We start from the raw sequence: 11,623 nt of genomic DNA, 5'->3' as shown, positions 1-11,623 counted from the left end.
GGAGATCAAGGGATCTCACATTGCTTTGCATCCGTTGGCCGCCCCCAAGCAAACGGCCAAGTTAAAGCCTTCAACAAGCTCATCTCAAACGGCATTCAGAAGAAAATTGAAAAGGCTGGTGGTCTATGGGCAGATGAATTGCCTCATGTCCTTTGGGCCATCAGAACAACTGAATAAGGGGCAACTGGTGAAACCCTGTTTCTCATGACATACGGCACTGAAGTCGTCCTGCCAATTGAACTCTATGAGCCAACACTCCGAGTCATGCTATATGATGAAGAGGCTAATTGGGAGGCCATGCGTTTAGCATTGGATTCACTCCCGGAGCGCAGGGGCAATGCCGCCTTGCGTCATGAAATATACCGTCTGAGAATGACGAGGGCCTACAACAAAAGAGTACACAAACGACCCCTCAAAGTAGGGGACTTTGTGCTACGAAAAATGGAGGCAACCGGTAGGGCAAATGAGCAAGGGAAGCTAACCCTAAATTGGGAGGGCCCTTACCGGATTTTTGAAGAAGTTAGAGGCGGCACCTATCGCCTGGAAACACCAGACAACAGGCAGCTAGCCAGAACCTAGAATGTAGATAACTTGAAAAAGTACTACTTCTAAGGACTTGTAAATATTTTGTAAATAGAGTATATTAATGAAAGAGTACTTTATTTTCAATTATCTTTTATATAAGTCACGTCTGTGTAATGCACAACCGGGCAACTACCAAATCCCATCTATGCAATGCACAATCGGGCAACCGTATGCTCTAATTGAGTAGAAGGCTAAGTATCAAACTTAGTTATTCAAAAGGCCAATGGCCAACGTGTTTTAAAACGCCTACTCCAACATGAGCAGGCATCCGGCGACGCCCATTTGGGTGAATTCGTCGAAGAGAACATCTCCCTTCCTGGTGGTACATTGTTCTACGGGGCATAAACTCAAACAGTTTTAACTAGTTAGGTTAAAGATAGTTCATAGCTGTTCGAATGACCTATCAAAATCAAGATACACCCGGTCATTGCCTCAAGGCAATACAGACGGTGAATTAAATCTTGGTCTGCAGCCGGCTTTTGCCAAAAAGCACTACAGCCGGCTACAATTTCCATAAACAAGGTCAAAACCTTGTCGCTTAACCCGTAATTGGTTAAAATGCATACGTCCGGCCACAGGCCGCCTGCATACCAAACGGCGGCATTTTCGAATACCTAAGAGGTAATCCGCAGCCGGTTAAATAAGTGTTCTAGGTTGGATTTAGCCGGCACCGCCGGCAGATACAACTTAGGAATAATTCTATTTTAAAACGGTCAAAGACCGTCTATTTATTCATTCTGGTGCTTATGGCCGGATGCCTGCTTAAAGTTGGATTAACTATAAGCAAACAACCATCTAGGGGCAGACAGAGCTAATGCATCTGACATACCACATGTATCCATTCAAATTGCAACAAAGATATTTCATTCAAGGCAAAATTGCAAAAATTGCAAAAAAATTATAGTAGCAAAGCAAACCGACACAGTCGGCATATATATATATATATATAAATTAAAATTCAAATGTCAGCCGGACCCTTGTCCGGGGAAAAAGATACAAAAGTACGCGGCACGTAGGCCGGATGAAAGCAGGAATAAAAATGATAAGCTATTGCTGCTGCTGCTGTTGCTGCTCTGACAGCTGGTCCTGACCGGCAGGAGGGGCTTCTTGAGTTTGCTGGGTTTGGGCTTCTCCAGCCTCACCCGGCGCAGTTTCTTCTGCATGCTCTTCCTCCTCGATGTCGGCCCACTCTTCGAAGAGCGTTGACTTCTCAGTCCTGAGGACCTGAGCGTTAAATACTCCTGTAGCGTATTTGTACCTCAAGTCGAAGAAAGCATAGTCGGTATCCGGATGGATCAAAGACCATGCCATCTTCATGCGCTCCTCGCAGTCGCGCTCGTTCTCGGTAACCAGCTGGTCCTACTCAACCGCCAGCTGGTCCTTGATCTCATCCTTCAGCCGGGTGACCTCAGCCTTCAGCCCGATGTTCTCCTTGTCATCCTCCCCCAAGGCTTTGACGTTAGCCTTGAGTTGGTTAACTTGGAGTTCACAGTCGGCAGCCTTTTTGTTGGTTGTATCAGCAGCAGCCGTGAGCTCCCGGATGAGTTCCTCCTGTTTCATCTCCCAAGCTTTAGTTTGGATTTCAAGCATAAGGGAGTTATATTAACAGACAACTATTAATTCGGCTGCCCGTCTTTGGGCATCCCTTACCTCCTCTTGATTCTTCCGCAAGGGGGCTTTCATCCCGTCAACCTTCAACATCATCTGCAAAATCAGCCGGAAAAGAAGTTAGCTTCTCAGTTGTATTACAACCGGCAATTAGCAAAATTGCACAAAAGTACCCCAATTGGTATATTACCTTAGCCAACAGTGAGTTTTGCAGATCCGGCAAACAAGAGAGGCATCTGCATCATGATATTTATCTGTTAGGTACTGAGCATATGCAACGCCTATATTCTGCCGGTTGCATGAAGAATCCCCTGACTTGGTAGCTTTGGACTTGACTCGAACAGGCCCAAGTGGCCGGGGGGGTTTAAAGTGAGATCCGTACCTTGGTGTTATATATATATATATATATATATATATATATATATATATATATATATATATATATATATATATATATATATATACATATATATATATATATATGTATATGTATATATATATATATATGTATATGTATATATATATATACATATATACATATATACATATATATATATATATATATATACATATATATATATATGTATGCATATATATATATACATACATATACATATATATGTATATATACATACATATATATATATATATATACATATACATATATCTGTATATATATATGTATATGTATGTATGTATATATATATGTATGTAAATGTGTGTGTGTGTAAGTAGCATTTCTCCCTTATGGTGTGTGTGTGTATGTATATATATATATATATATATATATATATATATATATATATATATATATATATATATATATATATCACACACATTCGTTATTAAAGATAAATATATGTATGAATATAATTTAAAGCTTGAGTTTAGTAAAATTTATTGACATTTGTTGATAATTATAGTCGTCAGCTTCTATATTGTAAGTTTGCTTAAGAAATTTGAGTGCTTGTTTAGCAGCATTTTGCTGTGATGGACCAATTAGGGTGGTTGGTTTCCTAATAAATCGTACTGGACATGGGACATTAGGAACACAATTTATATCTATAAAAGCTTTTATTTCATCGTCAGTGACAGCATATATACCGAATTATGCTCGAGGTAATCCTAGCTGAAGTAGTATATCATGTAGAATTATTTTGATATTTGTTTCCAGAACACTATGTGGTTCATCCATTTATATGCTAGTTAAGGATTTGGTATTTTAATGTGAGGAAAAGAACTTATTATATATGAAGTTAATCTACAGTAGTTATTGTTTTGAGAGCAAATCTCAGTTTCTATTTCTATTTATAGGCATACTTTAAAAACCTTGTAGTGATCTTTTTTATTACATATTGAGTTTTCAAATATGCGTGTTAGAACCCAAAATGTTTTATAATACACATGTCAGACATTTATTATGTTTTATGTATATTGTACAAGTGTGCTATAGTGTAAATTGTACAATTTACACGTGTGTGTGTATGTATTCATTTTTAATTTATTATTTCAATCCTATGTGCTTAGAATATATCATATTAATCCTATGTAGTTGGTATCCCAATAAATTGTATAGGATTTACTATGCTATAGAGTTAAGCATTAAAATATGATAAATACTTAAAACAAAAGATTATTTAATGTAAATCTACATGCATAAGTACATATGTATACAAACAAACATTATTTAAAATACATTTTAAAGTTGTAATTGTCTAAGGAAATAAAGTTCGTAATAAAAGCATGAAATTATACACATACATACGTTCATAAACATGTCTGAAAATTATTATACATCTAAGCTCCAATAATGCGTTTAGCTTTCCAGCGGAGCTGTTGAAATCCTTCTCCCAACATGTATGTGGTCATCTCTATGGTCAGCTCTTTGTCTTTCAAAGCTGCAATGCAACTGTCTACAAGAGACCTTTGTTGCTGCAATTGTGTATAAAATGAATTTTTTTTACCCATATAATGATTTTTGTAAGTCTGTGTTGTAGTTTTGAGTTTGATATAAGTTGTAATTGTTAGGTAATAGTAATAATTTAAAGCATACATACTTGTAGTGTAAGCGTAGCCATATGATTAGCTTCATCATTTATCAGTTGTTCAGCAAGTTGACCAAAAAGTGTGATTGGTATGTCGCCACTATCGTCAGCAAAAGTGATATGCATCACAGTTCTTCAATGTGTATAATTACGCATGATTAGATATTTAACAAGATAAAGAAAAGCAGTGATTGTATGCTATGTTGTTAGTAGTGCTACATCAATTACCGTGGTTCGGACGTCCCTACGTGTGGGGAGCTAAAAGCACGACAGTTAAACACCGATCCTCTTTCAATTTCAAATTGTTTGCTGCAGACATTGCAGGCATTGTATACTATACTGTTTTTGTTTGTAATGTCAATGACTCGTCCGACGATCCGTACTGTTTTTCCAGACTTGTACAAAAACAAATGCACGATATAGTTATACAAAACATTATGTTGTCCACTTTAATTTGTGTAGTGAAACATACTATGTAACTTACCTCTTGCTTAGATAATTGTGAGATTGGAATCATTAATTCAGATTGCTAAGAACTTTCTGCTATTTCAGTTGCGAATGAATTTTGAAGGATTCGAATTTGGTCCTTATTATTCACCGCCCTATAAATCAACAATGTAAGTTAAGTAATAATTAGTACACAAATAGAATCAGTTTGAGAAGTTTTGTTTACCAATCTCGGAGAAGTTGTGCTTCTGGAGTACTTGGGTTAATTTTTAGTGTAGAAGAAAAGATTGTGTTGAATGAACCATCTGTAAACGTGTATGGCGTAGGTAGTAATGAAAGCGTACTTATTATTTTATAAATATTTGTTCATATCATATACCGTTGAAAGCTGATGCTTTGACGCGGGAAACTTCTATAATAGGCATCGTATCTATATTTCAGCAACATCAGCAGCTTCGTGAGTAACCAAAGTATTCCACACTGATAACATAACAGGCTCCATGCTGCCAAAAGTAGAAGAAATTAAATGTTCAATAAGAATAGTTATAATAAAGTTAAATTACTTCTGTATTGGAAAACCAATTTATATTATTGTAATATATACACGTACTTAGAATCTATGATTTCAATCCTACGCACTTCATTAGGAAGTCCAGAACTCTTGGAGCGAATGGTTGCTATATCGTGTATGTGAATAGCAATTCCAATGATATCTAAGAAAAAAATAAAACAAAGAACTTAATTATATGTCGATTAATTCATGTGCATTTACGATGCGCCTACGGTAATTACGACATTTTAATGGATAATAAGTAATATTTACCCATTCGATCATATCTGCCAACAAAATCCATAACCTGATTAAGTGGAACAAAGTATGAACTTGGTTCAGGTTGTTGTCGTGTTTCGGAAATTCTTGTTGCATAATTGATCGTCATCTGATACAACTGGTTTTCTTTAACAAACATGTTAGGTGTGCGAGTTATGATAGGGTTGGTAATGTTGTATTCCCTCTCTTCAGCAAGATGATTATGAAATAGCTCAATATCTCGTCCAAAGATCACAGCCTTCATTTGTGTTCTCTAGCAATTTCAATGTTAAATATTCGTTAAATACGTTAAGATATTTAATATTCTATAAAATGTATATAATATACCTCTGCATCTTCAAAAATAAGCTGTTGTAGATTTATCGCGCCTTTGCGAGATCTTTTAGCTGGGTGCTTCTTTATTAATGTAGCTGCTGTAGTAAAGTTTTGACTCTGGTATGTCAGTCTGGCGAGGGGAAGTTGTTGAGCAACCATTATGTTGTTCCACAATATGATTTGAACCTATTGTCAATGTGTTGTCAGTAATCATTGTGAGTGGTAAAATAACAATATCATTGTATAATGTAGAGTAAAAGGAAAAATAAGTTTGTTAATTTTGTGCTAGTACCGTATCTTTAAAAAATGGTCTACAATATTCCGGCACGCCTTAAAATCTCATAATATACAACATTTTTAGTCCTTCTCCATCTATGTGGTTCATCCGTAGTGGGCTTTATCAATAACTGAACATGTTTACTTTTTTAAGCACGAGACAACGCAACATATAATTGACCATGAGAAAAAATCGATTGCGGTAAATATATGCCAACTCTATCAAGTGTTTGACCTTGAGACTTGTTAATAGTCATTGCAAAACTTAGGTTGATTGAAAGTTGTTTTCGAGTAAATCTGAAAGGGTACTTTTCCGTAGCTGACGGTTGTAATGGGATTCGAGGTATAAAAACACGTTGACCGTAATGATGTCCCACAATTATCTCAGCATCAATAACATTAGGGAGAAAAGCTCTGCATACTAATCTTGTGCCGTTGCACAAGCCTGATGTCGGATCTAGTTTTCTAAGCAAAATTATTGGACTGCCTACCTTTAAAGTTAAATGATGGGGCGGAAGGCCAGATGGGGCAAGGCTATTAAGAAATTTAGATGGATATTGTTCGGATGAATTTTCTATGCAGCTGTCATAACTTTTGTACTCATAAGCTCTTCCTGGCTTTGGTGTACTAAAAGAGAATTTATCTTTGTAGCATGTTCATTTTTTGGAGTTAAAATAGCTATTTTTGTTGCAAGGAAAGAATCAGAAGTTGTGTTCGAATTATCAGGGTATATGCTTTTTACTAAGAGTTGCAGAGATGAGTCTTCACTGTCACACGGTACGACTAAAGGTTTAGGTAGCTTTATATTTTTCCCATTTTCATAAGGGGGTATGCCATTCCCGATTTGTAGGACAAGATTACAAAAAGGTGGGTCATCGATTGCTCGCATGTTTTGTGTTAGGTGGATCTTTTGGAGTGCATACCATAAGGGATACATCACGAAACTTGTTGCAATAACCTCACTCAGACTTCCATTCGGTATAACAGGTAGCACTTGTCGGAAGTCACCACCAAATACAACAACTTTTCCACCAAATTTAACTTTGTTTGAACAGACGTCTTGTCGCAATCTGTCAAAGTATTCAATTGTTTGACGCTTTTCCATTGGCGCCTCATCCCATATAATAAGTCTTGCAGGATGAATAAGTTGTCCTAGAGCACTTTCGTTGGAAATACTTAGACTCGGAATCTCATCAACATCTAAAGGTAATTTGAATCGAGAAGTTGCAGTTCTACCTCCAGACAGACCAGATGAAGTAGTGCCAGAACTCGCAACTGCTAAAACAATCATTCCTTTTGCTCTTACATTGGCAAGTAATGTAGAATATAAAAAAGTCTTTTTTGTACCACCAGGGCCGTCAACAAAGAAAGCAGTCGGTTTATTATCAAGGACTCTATTATAAATTTTATTGTAGGCAATTTTCTGTTCATTATTAAGTAAATTAACTGCATTTATTTCTTTACGCTCTTCTTCGATTTCTTTCATTCCTTTCTCTATGTCATCTTCTTCAAGCTCTAACAATCCAAAATTGTAAGTGTCGAAAGACTTTCCCATCAATTCAATAAGGTAACAAATGCTTTTTATAGTTAATTTGCGAGCCTTTTTTTTGTTCGAAGGGAAGTTATGGCTGTAATCTTCAGAAAGATATGGGTAATATTTTTCCCACAAACAGTTTGGATCATTTGGATTGCAGTATACTAACAATGTAGCAAATAGGCGTCGTAAGGCAAAAGGCATCTGACTTTGGGAAGCTTCTTGTAGGCACTTGTCTATAGAATCGTCTGCTTCGAGTAGACCTTGTTGAAATGCTGCTTCTCAAAATGAAGAATATCTTATATTGTTGAAGGTCAGCAAATAATCAAAAGAGGTAGGACCACAAACACTTGTGAGCATAAAAGCGTTCACCTTCTACTGGATTTGCATGTATAACACGTCCGATCGCAGTAGTTGTTGATTGACGACGTTGCCAAATTTTTTCACTTTTTTTTGCCAGCCATGTTTAATGTTGAGGAAATTCTTGGTACGGGAATGTGCGAGCAAAGCTATTAACTTGGTTCATCTAAAAAAAAAGCAGTTAGCATAGTTCGTTGTCTGCATGAGTCAGATGCAATAGTCTGTAACTTTTCTTGTGAACGAAATGTCACAGTTTGCATATTTGGCAAATTTACTTGCAAAGAGACAACGTTGGATGTATACTATTCAGCGGAAATCTGAAAATAGGCCAAGCAGCTTCTGGGGGCGATATCCATCGTGCTATCTGAAATGAAGAGATCTCATCACCTATGCTTATGTTGTCAGGGTTAGATAAAGCGAAAACAACCAGATCGCGACCTTTGTATATATACTTATATAAATATTTAACTGCTTTTATTGTAGAACACACTTCTACGTTTATATGACAATCATATTTTGCTAGTAAATATGGATTATATGGTATTACCCACCTATTATCAAGTTGTACTCTATGTACCAAATACTTTTTTCCATCATTACGACATCGGTATATAGGGTATGAATTATGACCTGTCGATGTCGTTTCAGAAAAGCTTCGAGGGTAATGGTTTTTACAATTTCCATCTCGGGTGCATACATTTCCTAGGTTATCATTTCCACAAGGGTCATGCATCATATGCTTTAAAACAGCTTCATAAAGATTAGGGTTAGTCTTTTGTTCAGGTATTTCTGCGTAGACATGCTCATCATATTGGTCTGAAGTTCTAATCTTAGATCTTGGATCTAAAATGATGAGAAAGTGTACATGTGGTAATCCTCTTTTTTGAAACTCAATTACGTAAACATATGCTGCAACCTTGCCAAACAATTTCTTTTGGACAATATCTTTTTTCAATTTTGTTAATTTTGCATGGAAAACTCGCGCTATTAGATCAGGTTTGTTTTGCACCTCTTCGTGGGGAAGCAATTCGTCCATAATTTCATGCCATGAAGGGTTGCAGGTCATGGTCAAGAAAATAGCAAGTTTTCAATAGTTTTGAACTAAAGACATCGCATCAAGGTATCTGCGCTTCATATCTCATAGACCACCAATAAATGAAGGAGGGAGAATAAATCCATGCCCGATATTTGACCAGTGCGATACGCCGGTGTTCAAGTTGTCGAGAATGCCTTGGTAAAGTTCAGCTCTAGTTGTGTCTAGATTACGACGAATAAAATCCAGACGCGAAGTTTTGATTTTGATGTACATATCAACAATGTATTGTTAAGTAAGCGGCCACATCGTAGAAGAAAAGAATTATCCCGTATAAAAATCTGTAATCGGTAGCAGTAATACTCTCCGCACGAAACCTTTTTTTCAGACGTTGATGAGTGAATTCCTATATAAAAACAAAAGATAAAAAATAAGTGATGTTATTTTTGTTGATTAAAATGTAATTTTCCTGGGTAAATTACTTAATAGTCAGACCTTGTTCTTCAGCTTCTAGAAGATCGTCAACAGTTTGGACAAGAACTTCATTAAGCGGAAACGTGTGACATTCCTGTCTTTATTGGTACTTTGTTTTATATCTGTATATCCGTCTATGCCAACTAGTTTGGTCGTAAGGAAATAAAATCGGATATTATAACGGATCGCATCATCCATAGTAATGCAGTATACGATGGTTTACACCTGAATGTACACGAACCATAATATCGTGTTGCAGTGGAGCAGACGTACCTGCATCTTCCAACCAGATTGCTGCCACTTGAGAAGAAGTAGGTGCATTGTGAGTACGTTGATCTTGATCTAGATCAGATCGGATAATAATGTGACTTGTATCAACCATATTAACATCTTTAAGTGATAGGATAAATTGAGCATACGGATTTAGCTCCATTAAGCGCACTAATTGGCCGATTACACGTGGATCAAGACCCGTAAAAATTGATACACGATGTCGGTACTCAACATCCGTGTCATAGAAATAAAGTTGTAAATATCGCGGTTGCTCATCATTTCGATGTATATCATTTATGTTATGATAAACTTGCCCTTGAACTCTAAATGTGTAAATACCATGATGTCTTCGCGCTAATTCTTTATCCTTCACACCCAAAGATGTAAACGCAAACATATTGTTGTATAGAATAATATATTTACGAAAACTTTTGGATCTGCTATCCAATGACAAAATTAGGTTACGCAAAATATCTGGCATATGGTTAGGAGCAAGTCAAATCTCCCCTTGGTTGCAACATAGGTTAATTGATTCATCTTTAAATAGTTTTGCTCCACAATACTCACAAAGCGTCGGCACAGGAAACGTATGGACGTTTCGGAGGTCTTTTCATGTTGTTTGTTTTGCTTGTATTTGACATATTTAGTATTTTAAAATAATAGGAAAAAAGGTAAAACAAAAGCAATACGTAAGAATATATATAATAATAATAAAAAAAAAATCATTGTATGCAATGGTTCACAATCATTTTTATTTCACCCTACAACAAGACCCCTGGTTCAAGAACAATTAAGCGAACGCCTTGTCAAAACTAGCCTCCTCGGCATCATGTGATACTCCGAGGTCCGTGTTCTGGGAAGTCAAGGAGAAACGGAGCATTGATGCCGAGTGCATTCAAACCATTGATCGGAGTTCTACGTGGATGGACAGAATTATCTCCTATCTCAAATATGGAGCTCTTCCAAACGATCCAAAGGAAATTTAGAAGTGTAGACATCTACTTTTGGCCTCCTGTCACGACGGGAAGTGCGATGATGTTACAAAAACCCGTTCTTCATGCTAGATCAAAGTTGAAGGGTTTATGGACTCCGAAATGCATTATGAAGTAAGTTAAAACTCGTATTTGAGACCAAATTATCTTAGAGCCTAGTTCAATTACTAATTAGGCCTAAAACATGCGCATACATGTTTAATCTTGATTATTAACGGATCTATATGCGTCATATGCAATGATTAGATCAAATAGATCTTACATTGTTAAATAAACGAGCCAATAAGAACATTTAACCACATAATATCCGTTCATAGCTTCTTCATATTGATAGTCCTTTAAAAGAGCTTTCCAACGGTATATTATAATCCCAATTCCGAGTTAAAACGAAGAAGTTATCATCAAAATACTAAACGAGGCCCTAAAACCGACACCCTTGCACTCAAACGGCCATATCTTTTTATCCATAATAGATTTTAACCTAATCCTAACAGAAATGGAAAGTATACATTCAGAGCTTTCCAATGATATATTATTTTTCTTAATCCAACTTTACAATCAAAAGTTATGGAAGTTTTAAAAACGTGTTTTCGTATAAGGCAACCGTACCGCGAGCGCAAGTCCTAGAGTTGCGCGCGACTCTGAGAGTTGCGCCCGCCAACTGACGCCGCGGCTCTAAAAACCTAAATCTAGATTCCTACGCCTATAAATAGGGGTTTTTGCTTAGACCCAAACACAATAGAAAAATCAGAATTAAAACCCTAGCATTGTGAAATCCTTTATCTCTCAAACCCTCTTACTATCATACTACTTTTCTCCTCTCTTCCCAAATACTCTCCAACCTTAATTGAT

General features: G+C 36.5%; 2 protein-coding genes across 2 annotated transcripts; both read right to left on the bottom strand.

Moving 5' to 3' along the window:
* Nucleotides 1–6,679: 6,679 nt before the first annotated feature.
* On the bottom strand, nucleotides 6,680–7,660 carry LOC110737597. The gene has a single exon (XM_021917934.1). It carries the CDS (start codon nucleotides 7,658–7,660, stop codon nucleotides 6,680–6,682), a length of 981 nt encoding a protein of 326 aa, XP_021773626.1.
* A 610-nt stretch (nucleotides 7,661–8,270) lies between these two features.
* On the bottom strand, nucleotides 8,271–9,065 carry LOC110737596. The gene has a single exon (XM_021917933.1). It carries the CDS (start codon nucleotides 9,063–9,065, stop codon nucleotides 8,271–8,273), a length of 795 nt encoding a protein of 264 aa, XP_021773625.1.
* Between the last annotated feature and the right edge of the window lie 2,558 nt (nucleotides 9,066–11,623).

Source organism: Chenopodium quinoa, unplaced genomic scaffold (assembly GCF_001683475.1).
Source record: "Chenopodium quinoa cultivar QQ74 unplaced genomic scaffold, ASM168347v1, whole genome shotgun sequence".
NCBI classification, from domain to species: domain Eukaryota; kingdom Viridiplantae; phylum Streptophyta; class Magnoliopsida; order Caryophyllales; family Amaranthaceae; genus Chenopodium; species Chenopodium quinoa.
This window is presented reverse-complemented; position numbering and strand designations above follow the sequence as displayed.

What these genes read in the sequence shown, in the direction of transcription:
- LOC110737597 (XM_021917934.1), bottom strand. Translation starts at nt 7,660, where the DNA reads ATGGGAAAGTCTTTCGACACTTACAATTTTGGATTGTTAGAGCTTGAA.
- LOC110737596 (XM_021917933.1), bottom strand. Translation starts at nt 9,065, where the DNA reads ATGACCTGCAACCCTTCATGGCATGAAATTATGGACGAATTGCTTCCC.